Below are 17482 nucleotides of genomic sequence, written 5' to 3' on the forward strand. Positions count from 1 at the left end.
TCTGTAAAATGAGGGAATTGGAATTAGAAACTCTAGAAAGGCCTTTTCAAACTCTGAGTCAATGATCTTTTTGAAATTAGAATATAGAGTAAGTTTTTACACTCACATTACTTCATCTATCTAATTTTATTTTTTTAACCTTATGAACTAGTTATGAAAATGATTGCTTAAACTATTTTCTTTAGGCATTAAAAAATAAATCTCACTGTTAAATAAGCTTTTATTATAGAATATTTACAATAAAAAAGAACCCAATTATTCTCTCTTCCTGTCTTCTCACTTTTTCTTCCTTCCTCTTGCCTCTGTTTTTGGTAGGATATTAAATGATATTGACACAGACTCATATGTCGCTATATTAAAATTAACAGTTCACATTTTCAAGAATATCCTAAATCACTTATACAGAATACAGTGTCCCAGTGACAATTTGAAAAATAACAGAGTTAATGCAAATGTAAGTGGTTTTGAGGACAAATATTCAAATAAGCATTGCCAGGTTATATATGAACTTGATGCCTGATATTTTTGTAAACCACTAGTTCCTGATTTTTCCTTCTTATGAAATGTCATTCTTGACAATGAATCATAGTTGTAAAATATATGCAAGTTCTAAATAATAGGAAAAGGGAAAATTGCAATTGATGTTTTGAACATTGTCAGGGTTTTTTGTGTGCTTGTTTTTTACCCCAGAACAAGAGAAAATTGAAATTTCTGTATATGATCATGCCACAAATTTATGCCTTTCATCCCAGTTTCAGCAGTCAGACTCCATTCCTTCAAATTTAGAAGGGGAAAATATAGGGCATAGATTTTTTTTCCTTTTCTTCTAAAAAAAAACAACAAAAACACAACATGATTTTTTTTACATTTTATTCTTCTAATTTCTTCCCTTCTTTCTCTTTAACTTTTTTTCTTCAGCACTGGAAATATTCCGGGATATGCTGCCAAGGTTCATTTCACAGCTACCCACCCAGCAAATTCTGATGTTCCACCAACAATCCCATCCATAAGTTCAGCAGTTCGGAGGTAAGTACAAAGACTATTATTCAATTTGTTTAGATCCATTAGAGGGAAAATCCTAATTATGGTTATTTCATTAAAGAACAATTAAATACTAAAAATGAATTTGCTTTGGTTAAAAAAATGAAGGAGCAACATTTTTTTTCAAGAAAAAGGATGAGTTCATTTTCACACTTCAAGGGATCAGTATCAGTCCTCACCCATCAGGGTTTCAAAAGTTGATGTATGTGGAAAGAAGCATGAACTTGCTTTGCTTTAGCTTGGACTCAACCTTGCTAGTTAGACTTGCAGTTCTGCATTTCAACACATGTACCTGCAATAACTAAATAAATGCATGCTGTTTAGAAACCATGTACATTTTTCATTTGTCTGTGAATCACTTTTTTTTTCCTGGGAATAATTGCATTATTTCTCAGAAAACAGAAAATCCTATTGAAGATAATAACCATCTTTCAAACATCACATTTACAAATTGAAAAGAACAGCTGTTAGATGCTAGCTTCCTGAAGGCTTCTTGGTTTGAAGCTGCCAGTAAAGAAACAAACCGCTTTATTGCTTATTATAATTCAAATTTGAAAGCACAAGCTAGAAGCCTTGGTCTTAGAAATAAAATAATGCATTGCTAAAAATGTAAATCCATGTCTCAAATAGATTCAGAATGACTCTTTTTTGTAGATAAAGGAAATGGTATAATCTGGGATAGGTCCTTACTCTGTCCAGATAGGACCTGGAGTCTGCCATCAACTCATCAAAAGGGCCTTTCTCTTGGGTATCCCTGGTACTCTTTCCTTGACCAGTGCAGAGACTGCCATCAAGTTAAAAGTGATTTTTTGAAGCACTGCCTTCAAATGACCATAGGAGTATAAATGTGAATGTGCTGCTGGCATCTATGGGTTTCTATTAAGTGGATAAATTAGTGACATTTTGGCCCCTGGTTCTACTTTGTTAGAGTAAAGAAACTATAAAACTCCAAAGTGTAACTGGTCCTGAAAATGTGAAAATGGCACAAACCAATATTAGAGGTGCTAGTCTGCAATGACTCATCAATAACTGATTGAAAAAAAAAAAAGAGCTACTCTATTTAACGTTCAGTTCTTTGTTTTAACTTCATCATAGTGTCAAATCACTCAAAATGATCTGCCTGCCTGTTTGCCTGCTGGTCTGTCTCTCTGTCTTTCTGTCCCTATCTCTCCATCCATCTACCACCATCTCTCCACCCATCTGTCATCTATTCATCCATCACCTCTCCTTTCTATCAACCCACCCATCTCATCTACGTATATATCTATCTTTTATCTCTTTCTATTTATCTCTATTTTTTTCCAAAACAAAGCATAGACCTATAGCTATTGTGATAAAGTAGCATTAACTTTGATGGTCTAAATTTAAACCTGTTAGAAATTTTCCTGGACCACAAATTTTACATTAAGCTTCTAGATGTTCAATATGTGAAAGAGATATTGTATTTGATATAAGAAAACCTCAATAAATCCAAGTGCTGTGTTATGAACATAGGAAAAAAAAGAATAGAAAAGAGTGTCCTTGAAGCATTTTTAAAATGCACATTGTAGAGCAGAAGGTTCAGAAGCAAATGCAACCAGATAGGACCCCTTTGGATCTAACTTGCTGAATTCAGTACATACTTTAAAAAACCAAGATGTATATAATGGATATTGATAGTTCCGTTTACAATCCTCTTTTTTAGTTCTTTGTATGTAGAAATATTTGTGTTCATTGGTGTTTTTCAAGTTCAGAAAAACAATAAATAAAAATAAAACAGCATATGGGACAACACTAAAAATATCCATATTTTAGGAAGGACATTTATAAATTCAAATTAACCCAGTACAGAAGAGAGCAATGAGGATGATGAAGATTCTTGAGTTCATCCTATATGTAAATCAAGTGGAAGGAATGGGGATGGTTAACTAGGACAAGAGAAGCCTGGGAAGGGAGTAGGGAAAAATGATAGCTATCTTAAATATATGATATTTTAATTATTAGTCATATCACATAAGGGTTATACTTGTTCTGCTTGGCCCCATGGGACAAATGGCAATGTGCAAAAATTTAGATTTGATATAAAAAAATTAACAAATATAGCTTTTTAAAAATGGAATAGGCTTTTTAGGAGGTAGTGGGTTTTCCAATATTGGGGTTCTTTAGCCAAAGGTAAGTGACCATTTGTTAGGTATGTTGTAGAGAGTATTATTTTTCAGATATAGATTAACCCTAACCCTAACCCTAATTCTGCCACTAACTCCAAAATTCTATGATTTTGTCCATAAATGTTCCTTTTGAAGTGGATGAGGAGAATGTCTTCCCTCACCTACTTACCCCCTCAAGTGACTGAATGTATATATTTTCTCCCTTTGTTGAATCAGAGATCCACCTAAAGTAAAAAGAGCCATTCATCTTTAAAAGGGAGGCATAATTAGGGATATGTCATAGATATGTTCAGGTAAGGTCTCAAATGTTGTACCCATCAAAAGACTTGGAACCATCTCCTTGACCATATTTTCCTAGACAGCACAACTCAGAAAATCATGGTGAAGTCATATTTCATGTTGTTATCTTTTTTTCTGCTCAAGGGAGTCGTTACAGCAATCTCCTTTTTTAGCAGTAGGGGAAACTGGATAGCTCAACTACCTTAGTAGCTTTTTACATTTCAGTATTCAAATTATTTATTAATAATATTTTACCAGTCCCTCTGTATTTCACATGGCATTAAATGCGCCCTGATGTTAGTTAAAGAAAAGCAAGGCTCTTGCTTTCTAAGGGGCCCCACTATCTCTTCATCAATCTGGTTCAGAAGAAACTGTACCTGAACTTAGGTAAACCAGTGTTTTTCCTGTTATGACAAAGTTGAGACAATAGAGAACAGAAGGCAAAGTTAAAACCCAACACAACAAAGGTCTTAAATGTAATGGTTTTGAACTGTCAGTTTGTTCTAAATTCAACTCTTCAAATGCCACCCATACCCACAAGGTGCAGCTATGTTTTTGTAGAGTTTACTTAAAGGTGAATCAACTTCCAGGCAATAGGATTTAAGTATAATCTTTGAAAATTAAGTAAAACTGAGTATTTTGTTTATTTCATATGAGGAAAACTTTTTTTTAAAGAGATAAAAATCCACATTAAGACGACTCTGCAAGCTATAATTTATGTTTGTTCTCAAAAAGAGAAATATTTACTAGCATGTGATTGGCTCACTTGATAACTCATCCTTGTGCCACTGGGAATTTAACAAGTCCAATATATATTCTATAATGGTTCTGATGTACCATTGGGAGTCTTCATGATGGAACCTCAGGATCACTAGTCTTTGTCGTTAATGAAGTATCTTCATGACAGCATAAAAATCAAACATTCCAAATCCATGGGTGATATTAGTTCTGATTCAACACAAAGAGTTGTGCTATGAAAATACAGAAAGTCCTTTGCCCTGATGTAACAGCAAGCACCCTAGTATACACAGAATGCCCTGCAAGCACAGGTTCTTTTATCTGCTATTCTAGGAAAGACTGCTCAGAAAAGGGTTACCAATTCTATTTTTAATTACATTCACTAGTTCAGGGAAAAGGTCAGCACCCTGCATGTCAGAGAAAATACAGAGAAATTAGCATAAAGACCAGCAGACAAGGCTCCAGCTGTCTGAGGAAAGCAATATTGCTATACACTTTACATACATCACTGGATCGAGGGAGTACAGACAATATCTGAATAGTTGGAGGGGCTTTGAACATGTGGCTACTTAGAGGCTTGACCAGGAAATCAAACAGTCCTTCTCATAAGTGAACCATCAAAGCAAAATATCAACTCAGAGTGTATATATATATATATGTATATATATATATAGATATATACTTCTCAGAGCCAGAAGGAATCACTACCAACTCAGAGTACATATATACTTCTCAGAGCCATAAGGAATCACAATCCTCATGACTCAGTACTTAATCAACTTAGTACCAAAAGGTGTGGAAGACTTCCTACAAGCAAGCCTCCCCCTAAGCAAGCTCCTCCTTTGGCAAGTCCCTCCCCCAATGGACTCTATGTAAGGCCTGTTAGTGGGTGGGGAAGATCTTATTATCCCATTAATGTTACACCTGATCAGCCCATGTCTGTAGTACTGTGCTCAGTCATGGTTGTTACATGGAGAACATGGGCAGGACTAAGCATGCCCACAAGAGACCAACAAAAATGGGGAGATAACTGAAGATCGTCCTATATGAGGACTGGTTGAAGGAGCTGGGGATCTTTTGCCTGAAAAGCAAAGAAAGTTAGAAGCAAATTTCAGGCAGACATAAGGAAAATTTCCTAAATTTATAACTCACCATCACCCTGTTCTGTGTCTCCATAATCTCAAATTCTAACATTCCATTTTCTGTTGATAAACCTCATTAGTTTCATCTCTCCCTCAGGGTCATTTGTCTTGAACCAATTCTTCATCCTTACCAAGACTTCCATTCCCACTATCATTTCTCTTTTCTTTCTCCAACATCTTTCTTTTGATCACAATTTCTACTTTTCATAGTCTTGACTTCATAGATTATCAGTTCAATTATACTCTTGAATCCCTTGTCCTCTACTCCTTCTGGTATTTATGCCCGGCCAATCCTTAACATTGGATGATCCCTGCTTGCTTCGCTTCCACTCTGATGTTATAATATGCCATTGGAATGTCATAAAACTATGCTGACTGGGTCCATTACAAATTTAATTTTCTTAAATAGTGAGCTAGTGTGATGTGATGGATAAAGAACCACCCTAGAAGTTAGGAAGGTCCTATATCTAGTCTGGTCTCTAGTGTGTACTAACTTTATGGCCATAGGGAAGTCACTTAAACTTTGCTCCAGTTTCCTCTTCCTTGTCAAGCTAATCTCTCAGTTGTGCCCTTTCATCTCTTATTTACTCCAGGCACTTGTCTCAGAAAACATTTCTTCCTTCTCAGTCATCTTCAGTCTTTCTCTTTCTACTTCTTTCCTCCCCTAACATCTACAAGTATAACCAGGTTTCCCACATCCTTAAAAAAAAATTTTAACCACGCCATCCCCTCAACCTATTGGCCTGTAGAACTCCCCTCCCATTCACTGCCAATCTCCTAGAAAGATTTGTCTACTCCTATTCATCTCTACTTCTTCACTACCCACACATTAATTTTTTAAAATTTATTTTATCTATTCATTTTTGGTTTTCAACATTAATTTCCACCGATTTTGAGTTACAAATTTTCTCCCCGTCTTTCCCCTACCCCACCCCAAGATAGCAAGCCTAATGAATAGCCCTTTCCCCGATCTGCTCTCTCTTATATCCTCCCCCTTTCCCCTATAACTTTCTAGTAGGGCAAGATGGATTTCTATACCCCAGTGCCTATATATCTTATTTCCCCAATTGCACACACATTAATTTCTTATGCTGCCTCTTACCTTACCACTCTACTAAAACTGTTCCCTCCAAGGTTTCAAAAAAAACTCTTAACTATTAAATTCTTGATTTCTCTTTAATTTGGGAATATCAACTAGCCTCTTCTCCTGCATATTTTCTTTACTGTTGGCCTTTGCAACACTACTCTCTTCTTTTATGACTTTACTTACTCACTCTTCTTACTTTTATGACTCTTACTTTTCATTTTTCTTTCCTATTTACTCATCCATTTCCTACCTCCCACGCATGGTGTCCTCAAGTGTCTAGACTGAACCTTCTTCTCATTTGACCCTCTCTCCATTTGTGTTCACCAGTTTCATATATTCAATTATCAGCTTCATGTAAATACTTACCAAATCTATGTAGCTTAACTCTCTATCCAGGAGGCTAGCTATATGTTGATCTGTCTGTCTTATCTCTGTCCTTAACCCTAGTCATCTATTGCTAATTGATACCAGGATATCTTCACCAGGAGTTCCCACTGACATCTCAAACTCAATATGTCCAAAAGGGAATAATATTCTTTCACTGCTAAAGTTACTTTTCCTCTAAGTTCTGTTATGAGGATATGACCATTCTTCCAATTCCTCAGGTTGAAAGTCATCCTTGATTTACCTTTCTCTATTACCCAACACAATCAGTTGCCAAGTCTTATTGATCCTACCACCATAACATTGCTTCTATTTCTCTATTATCTCCACTCATATCACCACCATCCTTATTCAAGCCCTCATTATCTCTAAAATGGGCTATTGTAATAACCCCTTTTGTATTTACTTGCTTACATTCTCTCTTGTCTAATACATCTTCCTTAAAGTTGCCAAAGTAATCTCATTAAGCTAAAAATCTATTTGTGATATGATCCCTTAACTAAAATCTTGCAATAGCCCTGTTTCATCTATAGGGCAAAATATAAACTCAGACATTGGGAATTAAGACCTTTTACAGTCTGGCTCCAACTTCTCTTTCCAGCCTTATGTTACATTATTCTCCCTTACAGACCCTAAATTCCAGCTGAATTACTTCCCAGACTGTTTTCCATCCCCAGCCTTTGTACATTGGTACAACTCACTCACCCCATGCCCAAATACACTCCTTCTGTTCCATTTCTCAGAATCCTTATCTTCCTTCAAGATTCAGCTCAGGTATTACCTTCTCAGTGGAAATCTCCTTTATTTCCCCCCACCCCTGTTGTAACTTTCCCTCTCCAAATTGCCTTCTGTTTACTTATCTGTGTATATGTAAAATGTATGTTACCTGAGGACAAGAACTTTGCTTTTTTGTTATTGTTTTTAATCCCCTGCACCTAATTCATTGACTAGAAGGCATTTAATAATTGTTTGTTGGGTGGAATTGGACCCTAAGAGATGATTGACAAAGGTTGGTATTGGATCCAACTATTCAAGCTGTCCTCTCTCAGCTTTATAACAGTTAACATCTACTTGATTTCTTACAGTGAGATTGCTGAAAAACAGTGATATTTTACAGAAATATAATACTTAATGAACTGTGAAAATACAGTTTAACAGAGAAAATCATCCTGCTTACACTGGGTTAGAATTCTCTAATCAAGAAACACAGTGTACTGAATTTAAGCAGTCTCAAGTTTTCTGTGATGCAAGAGAGTTAACTTTGACCTTTGACCTTTAAGGGTCAATTTCACCTGACCTTTACTATGTAGCTAACTTTTATTTCTTTGTAAGAAGCCATTCAGTGGTTTTTGTTTTCCATTAAAAAAAATACCTCTAATGATTAAGTCCAGGACTAACTATGACAGGTAGATCACAAGAAGCTAATGAACTAATTTTCTCCTAATTGTTCAGCTTGATACATTTTTACTCTTATTGCTATGAAGATATACTGACTGGGGCCATGACAGATTTCTGCAACCTATTACCAAATGAGCCTGCACTGCTGCTTCATTTTTCTTTTATTTATCCCTTGTTAACTTCCTATTGAATTCCTTTTAGTGGGTGTTCCAAAATTTTTCCGTACCCTCAGAGCAACAAGGTCATTTCGACCTCCCCAATACTCAATTTCTAACATTACCTTATTATACTTTATTGAAATCAATTCAGCAAGTATTTATTGTCTACGATGTGCCAGCCACTCTGTTAGGCTCTGTGATGTAAAGGCAAATAATAAAATAGCCCCTACTGTCAAGGAACTTATAATCTACTGGGGGTGGGAGAGCACATACACACAAATAAGTAAATGCAAAGTAATATGGGGGCCCTAACAACTGGAGGAATCAGGAAAGACCTCATATCATGGGAGGTACTTGAGCTGGACCTTGAAGAATGCTATGTAATCTAACCTATTTTTCAAGGACTTTTCTAGAATACATACCCATACAATGAATGAATGAATGAATGAAATGTTTATTAAGATTTTATAATTTACAAAGCACTGTGCTAAGTACCAGGAGACTTTAGCAAGACAGGGACTTTAATCTATCAAGGAACTTCATTCAACTTTTCATTCTCATCGCCTACCTATATCTAATAAATTCCACCTCCTCATCATTTCTCAGATCTGTCCACTTTGGTCCACTCACATGACCATTATCCTAATCTGGATTCTCATCCAGACTATCAAAGAGCTATCAAGGGCTTCTATTATTTATTTATTCTTACTTTATTGGAGAAGACAACTGGAAAGTTGGAAAAGTTTCAGCTGCAAATCAGATGGAAAGATCCCATGGACCTTACGGGACAGTAACAAAGTAGATGTGAATGCCTGTTCTTTAAGATTATTTCCCCTGATAAAAACATATCAGTTTCTGGCATTTCACCACTTGACAGTGCCAAGGATTTTGGTGGGAAGAACCAAATTAGATTTCTTGTTATTCCTCACAAACTCCCTTCCATTTTTCATCTCTGTGTCTTAGAACAGGCTGACCTCTAGGCACATGGTTTCTTTCATATCAACTCAACTACCACAGATACTCCCTCAACTACCTTGTATTTATTTTGATAGAATTTGTTTTTACTTATATGTGTATATGTTGTCTATCCCAATAGAATATAAGTTTCCTGGAGCCATAGACTGTTTTCTTTTTATCACTGTATCCCCAATGCCTAGCACAGTTTTTGGAATGTAGCAGTTAATTAGAAAATGTTTATTGATTGATTGAACAGGTGGAGGTGAGTGGAGAGAGCATTCAAAGCACTGAAATACAGAAACATGGAGGCAAAAGATGCAGTATCAAGTACAGTGTGCAAGGGGAGAAATGTGTGTGTATGTATGTATATACATACATATACATATACATATATATGTATAATTAACCTAGAAAGATCAGTTGTAACTAGACAGAAATAGCCTTTAAATATCAAATACCAATTAGAAGATTTTGTATGTTATCCTGGAGACACTAAGGCTTTTAGGTCAGGGAAGTGACATGGTCAGCTCTGTGTCTTAGTAATATCCAATTGGATGTATGAAGGATGAAGGAAAGGAGGGGTCTGAATTCAGGGAAAACAACTAAAAGGTTCTTGTTATTACTAGATCTAGATAATCTGCTCTTTAAGAGTAGAAGAGTTAAGGGGGTGGCTAGGTGGCACAGTGAATAGAGCACCACCCCTGGAGTCAGGAGGACCTGAGTTCAAATCCGGCCTCAGACACTTAACACAAAAACTAGCTGTGTGACCTTGGCAAGTCACTTAAACCCAACTGCCCTCCAAAAAAAAAGCAAAAAAAAAAGAATAGAAGAGTTAAGACTTATTCTGGGTAGTGTGGACAGGCTGCTGTGTGAAGACAGTGAACTCATATACTATAAGAGCTCAAGATTTCTTCTAGCTCTGTGATCCTGAACTAAGCATTACTTAAAGCATCCTGAAGGGTATTATCACCTGGGTATGATTCTCATCTGTTGATTTCTACTTACAGGTAATTAATTGAAGCATAAAAAATTAATACATTTTTACATGATGTAATTGGAGTGTCAATTTCAAAAAAGAAATGAGCTTATCTGTGTCCAATAACTAATTCAATCTCTCTCATCATATAAGTGGAGATATAGTGCATTTTAAAAATTTATTTTAAAAACATATACTTAAAGACCTAGAAGGTAGTCTTAAAAATTGTTATCCTTCAGTACATGGATGGATTTGTGGTCTTCATCAGTGCAGTCTGGAAAAAATCCATGCATTCTCATACAGGTATCCAGATGGTAGAGCTCTGGGTCTGGAATCAATGTGGTAGTTCTTTGATCATTTCATTTGTGTCTGACTCTTCATGACCCTGTTTGGGGTTTTCTTGGCAAAGATACTAAAGTAGTTTGCCATTTCCCTCTCCAGCTCATTTTACAGATGAGAAAAATGACACAAACAGGGTTAGGTGACTTGCCCTGGGTCACACAGCTAATAAATGTCTGAGGCCAGATTTAAAAATAGGAAGGTGTTTTCCTGACTTCAGGACCTGCACTCTATCTACTGCACCACCTAGTGAAATCAGGAAGACCTGAGTTCAACTCCACACCCAAAACACCTACAAGCTATGTGGCCCCGGTCAAGTCATTCAACCACTGTTTGCCTCAGTTTCCTCCACTGTCAAATGAGGATAATAATAGCACCAACCTCACAGGTTGTTTTGAAGAACAAATGAAATAATATATCTAAAGCATTTAGCACAGTATTATATATATGTATGTATATATGGTTATTCCCTTCCCCTCCCTCCTTACTCCCATCCTATTCCTGTGTACATTCTCCCATGGATCCTCTACTGAGTCTTTACCTACAACTTTGTAGGCCTTACAACATTTTCTAGGTACCAGTGCAGCACTCAGGCTCTCTGTTATTCTTCACTCTCAATAAATAACCAACACATCTTCTTTTCTCATTGTACAATTCCCGGGTGAAATCCTTTATGCCATTTCTTGAATGAGAAATGGGACCATACAGCTGCCCATGATGCTTACTGTGTCATTTTCCATTGTCTCTTGTCACTTACATTGTCATTTGCAATTTTGATTCTTTGGAGATGGTGTTATTCCATAATTCACAGCTAGGTATCATCAGAGAGACATTAAATGAAGGATATGTAGTCTTATGTCAGAGGTAGGATTTGAAACCAAGTTTTCATGACTGAATCCCAGCCCTCTCTCTATTATACCATGCTTCTTTTCTGTGAGAGATTATTGATACTGAAAAAAAATAATACTGATGTCCAGGAATTGCTTGGAACCATTGAATGCATTTGCTTAATTCTCCAAATTCAGTAGAATCCTAGAAGATGGGGACTTTCATACTTGCATGCTACCTTCTCTAAAAGCTAATAATAAAACATTTTGGAATGCCTTTTCTCAAAATTTGGGCTCAGAAGGTCTAGGGCAAGCACAAATCATGCATGCTAGCTCTATCTTCATTAGAATGATCATTAGAATAAAAACTTAACACTGTAGGATTTCTTCATCTACTTGATTCTTTACCTAAACCACAACTTAAAAGCATGAGAAAAAAAGAAGCTGTGCTTATAATCGTACCTAATACTTGTGACTCCGTCCCCTATTTAACTGGAGAGTAACTCCAGATTCTGTTTAAATGAGTCAGTGCATTTAATTTACATTCTTCAGGACTGGGAAAGAAAAAGCTTAGCCCCTTTAAAAATCCAAAAATCTATGACCAGAATTTATATTATTTGTCATCTAGGTCAGTTAGAAGTAGTAGGAGCATTTTTTGAAGGTAAGTTTTAATGGGAAACAAGTCTGAAATGCCTGACCATTACTGAAAAGGTAGATGGAAAAGACATATATTTCATGTGTCAGAATGGAAAGTTCTATAAGGTGATTAAGCAGCCATGTTTGTTTTACTTCTCTCCCTGTGTCCAAAAATAGAATGGGCTATCCCATGACATAATGAGCTCTTCATTGCTGAAAATCTTTAAATTAGAGGCTGCATGGTGACTTGTTAGGAATGTTCTATGAAGATCCACAATTTGTGTACAAGTTGGGATGTACTTCAAACTAGAAGTACCTGTGTCTCCTACACCCAGTCCAATGTGCTCTACAGCTCTCCAAATTTATATGAGCACCTATGAATGAATAATAGCTTCAAGACATAAGGATTTGTGGTTTCATATTTGTTAAATGCTTTTTTTTTCTAATTACAGCACCATATGGGAAAGTAAGGACGTGCCTAATTATCGGCACATGGGACCTTTATCAAAAATGGTTACTCTGGTGGAACCATACAACTCTTTCAATGGGATGGTAAAACAAACTGTTAAGCCATTTGAGCATCCTGTCCAGTAAGTGTCATTAAGTGTATACTCTATGCTAATAAAAAATTGCAGAAAAAACTCCACATTGTGTGTCTGTAGGTTTATCAGTTGTAATGCTTCACTTCAACACAATAAACATGTATTAAACACTCACTACATCAGAAGTGGGGGGGTTGTTGCCTTTTTTTTTTTTTAACGAATACTATTTGTCAAGGCTAAGCTCCTCTTATCTGTGTTGAATGGCTTAGATAGGTACCTGTCTTCCTGGACTGAGGATCACAGCACCAACTACTATGCAGTATCTAACTAAATAGAAGTTTGGAGGTCTATAATCTGTTACACAGAGGTTTCTATCCTTTGTTGTGTTGTTTAGCTCTTTGGCAGTTTGGTTAAGTCTGCTGCCTTCTCAAAATATTTTTTAAAAATTCATAATTAAAGAAAATGTCAAATTTCATTTAGGGGTTAATGAACATAAAGATTGATTTTTTTTTGCATCCAAGTTCACAAACCCCCTGAAATCTATCCATGGACCCCTTGGGGATCTATGGACCCCACATAAGAATCTTTGATCTAAAAGATTCTAATTGTAAAATAAGAGATTATTAAAAATGGAATATTAAAGCATTTAAAAACATTATTCTGAGAAGGAATCCCCGGGCTTCCCCTGACTACTGAAGGATTCCATCACACACATACACACACACACACACACACACAAATTAAACAACTTTACCCCAAGTATTGACTTAGTACATGCATGACCTCAGAAGATAAATTAATCTCTCTGAGCCTCAGTCCTTTCATCTATAAAACAAGGTGATTAGACCAGATTATCTCTAAATTTCCATCCAACTTAAATGTTCCTTGAGTCAGGTGTTCATAAATAGACATTGCTTGGAGGAATCTCAGATAAACATATTTGTTTTATGGGTGAGAAGGTTGAAACCTATGAATATAAAATGATTTGCCCAAAGGCACACACAGCCAGGTTCCTGGATCCCAATCAAATGCTCACACCACTTACTATCCCAAATTGCCATCTCATCTTTCTTCATAAGTCAGAATCCCCTAAATTAAGGAAGGCAGAACAGGTGGAGTGTCAGAATGAGACCTGATACTTGCTAGTTGGATGATCCTAGAAAAGTCACTTAACCTCTGCTTTAAAAACTTTACTGGGGCAGCTAGGTGGCACAGTGGATAGAGCACCAGCCCTGGAGTCAGGAGGACCTGAGTTCAAACCAGACCTCAGACAATTAACACAAAAACTAGCCATGTGACCTTGGGCAAGTCAATTAACCCCAAATTGCCCTAAAAAAAAAACTTCATTTATTGTTGGAGAAGATGTGGGAAAATTGAAATACAGATGCATTATTGGTGGAGTTATGAACTTACCCAACCATTCTGGAGAGCAATTTGGAACTATGCCCAAAGGGCTATAAAACTGTGCATACCTTTTTATCTAGCAATACCACTACTTGGTCTATATCCCAAAGAGATCATAAAAAGGGGAAAGAACCTACATGTGCAACTCTTTTTGTGGTGGCAAAGAATTAAAATTTGGAGGGATGCCCATCAATTAGGGAATGACTGAACTAGTATATGACTGTAATAGAACACTATTGAGCTATAAGATAGCATGATCAGGCAGATTTCAGAAAAACCTGTAAAGACTTATATGAACTGATACTGAGTAATGTGAGCAGAACAGGAGAACATTATACACAGTAACGGCAACATTGTATAATGATCAACTTTGATAGACTTAGCTCTTCTCAGCAATATATTGATCTGAGACAGGTGGGGAACCTGTGGCCTCAAGGGTACATGTGGCCTTCTAGGTCCTTGGGTGTGGCTTTTTGACTGAATCCAAGTTTTACAAAACAAATCCATTCATTATGCGGACTTTTTCTGTGAAATTTGGATTCAGTCAAAGGACCACACTTGAAGACCTAAGACAATTCCAAAAGACTTATGATGGAAAATGCTACACACATTCAGAGAAAGGACTATGGAGTCTGAAAGCAGATCAAAGCATGCTATTTTCTCTTTTTTTCTTTCTTGTGGTTTTTCCCTTTTATTCTGACTTTTCTTTTCACAATATGACTAATGTGGAAATGTGTTTAATATTACCTTACACATATAGCCTCTATTATATTGCATGCTGTCTTGGGGAAGGGGGAGGGAAAGGAAGAAGGGAAGGGAAAAAAATTGGAACTCAAAATCTTATGAAAGTAAATGTTGAAAACTATCTTTACATGTAATTGGAAAAAATAAATACTTTTAAGTGGAGGAAAAACTCCATCATTTGCCTGCTACTTCTAAGATCAAATATAAATTCCTCTTTGGCATTTGAAACTCTTCACAACTAGACTACAATCTACCTTTACATCCTTATTGCACATTACTCCATTCTAACCCACTGTGGTCCAATCAAACTGGTCTTCTTGCTGCTCCTCATACAGGTCAGTCTATCTCTTTGCCACCATCCCTTAGTCCTCCATGCTTGGAATGTATTCCCTTGCCACCTCTGCTTCTCAGAATTCCTGGCTTCCTTCAAGGTTCAGCTGAAATGCCACCTTTCCTGATGCTACCAACCACTAGTCCCTTCACCGCCAAATCATCCTGTGTCCATTTTCTATATTACTACTGTAAATATGTGCTGTCTTCCTTGGTGAGATTGTAAGCCTCTTGAGATCAGGGATTGTTTTTGCTTTTGTTTTTGTATCCCTAATGAATAAAACATGGCAAGCAGTTAATAATTCCTTATTAAATGAATGATAGCCTCAGTTTCCTAAAAATTTAAAAGGTAGATAAAGTTCTTTATAGTATATGCTCCAAATGCTTGTTGAGAGATTTGAATAACATACATAAAGCACTTTATGAACTATAAGTTGACATAGAAATTCTATTATTATCATTTATTCTGAATAGCTGTAGCTAGTGAATAGGAAAAGTACAACTGGCCAGCTCATTCCCAAGGAATTATATAATACTATATTATAATTTTTATGCTTCAAAATAAGAATGGCCAAGATGGATAAAATACATTATACACACAGGTGAGAAAACACACAGAGAAACAAACTCCTACTTGAATAAGGGAATGCCCAAATATGTTTCTGAGTTTGATTTTTTGCCTGGATCTAAAGCATTTTGACCATAATAAACACAGACAAGGGCAAAAATTACATCTAGAGAACAGTGTATGAGTTTGTATCATTTTACTAACAACAAAAAAAGTTCACTTAAATACAAAAATGTTTTCATGACTCTCTGTAAGAGGTACATATGCACAAATGATAATTTATACCTAAAATGTCCAGAAAAGAAAATTTAATTGTACTCAAGATCATTCTTCTTAGGAATTATTCTATTTTTTGAAAATGAAGACTACTCATTGTTTTAAACAAATCTTGCCAATAGACCAATCTTGTTCTTTGCTAAATGTGAATGCTTTTTCTCTATATGGAGTTTGATACTGTTGTCATAACAAATACTCATGCAACTTAGCAGAAACCTGTAAGAGTAGTATTGTTCCTTTATTTGATATATTTGCACATCCTTTATTATTGGTGGTATGGCTATGCTAACAATAACTGTTCTCAAAGCAACTCTTCTCTGTCCCCAATACATTTAGACTGCTCACCAACCAATGACATTTAACTTTACCGAAAATTCAGATGACACCTATTCTTTTTTTTACCTGTGGACTGTACAGCCTGAGAACTATTTTTCTGTGTAGAGTTTGGCTCTCAGAAACAATGATGCTTAGCTGGAATTTAGTTTCTTGAGTAAAACTGGATGGTTTTGGTCTAGAAAGCAGCATTGAAGTAGTTAGTTTACAGCAATGAAACATTTTATGGTAGCTCAACTTTTGACACATTTGTACATTTTTATTGTTGTTGGTATAGATATACTATTTCCCTATTTGTATAGAATATACTGTTTCTGTGTGCATTTATGATAAATTAATTACCTCATATCTGTTCAACTTAAAACAATGTTTCTGGTACTATGAGAAGTTACTTAGTTTTATATATTCTCATATTAAGTTTATATTAATATAAGCACATATGAGAGGCAGTTAAATGCATCAATGGATAGAGTTCTGAGCTTGGAGTCAGGAAGACCTGAGTTTAAATTTGGCCTCAGACACTTACTAGCTGTGTGACCCCAGGCAAGTCTATTTAACCTCTGTTTGCCTTAATCCTCTGGAGAAGGAAATGGCAAACCAGTCCAGAATCTTTGCCAAAAACAAAACAAAACAAAAACATAGACAATATTGGCATGCCAAAGTCCATGAATTCACAAAAAAATGAACAAAAATGTATGTATATAAATGTGTACACATTATATATTTTATATATACATATATATGTATGTATATGCACACATACATACTTACCCATCAATTTTGTTGGAGAGTATTTGCACCCTGGGAGTTCCCTATACCAATGAAATCACAAATTCATGTGTACATGTATATACACATGTATGTTTATAGACATAGGTACATACCATACATGTCTGGATATATAAATAATATGTAATATTATGCACACATATATATATAAAGAACTCAAATTCCATTTACTGTTAATTAGACAGTGAAAAATGATCACATATTGAAAAATACATTGACATAAGACCATCAATAACAATGGACACTCCATTTGAACTTTGCAAGTCACATTGTTTTTCTTATTCCCTCTGGAAAGGACTTCTCTCTGTTTTACTTGTTTTACTTACATGTCAGATGCATACATGTTAGGGTGGCAGGGGATTTGATTTTTTTTATTTTTGGTTGTCT

The 17482-nt window shown here is 35.8% G+C and overlaps 1 protein-coding gene across 1 annotated transcript in view; it reads left to right on the forward strand.

Moving 5' to 3' along the window:
* The window catches only part of SPMIP7 (sperm microtubule inner protein 7), a 72743-nt gene extending 60033 nt beyond the window's left edge, over positions 1–12710 (forward strand). Inside the window, exons 9-10 of the mRNA XM_069084511.1 lie at positions 919–1026; positions 12562–12710. Coding sequence (XP_068940612.1) covers positions 919–1026; positions 12562–12703 — 250 coding nt within the window. The 3' untranslated portion in view covers positions 12704–12710. The remainder of the gene's footprint in view (positions 1–918; positions 1027–12561) is intronic.
* Positions 12711–17482: the final 4772 nt, after the last annotated feature.

This window comes from Petaurus breviceps, unplaced genomic scaffold (assembly GCF_028583685.1).
Source record: "Petaurus breviceps papuanus isolate PSGF00001 unplaced genomic scaffold, PetGlider_PUasm1.0 174, whole genome shotgun sequence".
Classification (NCBI taxonomy): domain Eukaryota; kingdom Metazoa; phylum Chordata; class Mammalia; order Diprotodontia; family Petauridae; genus Petaurus; species Petaurus breviceps.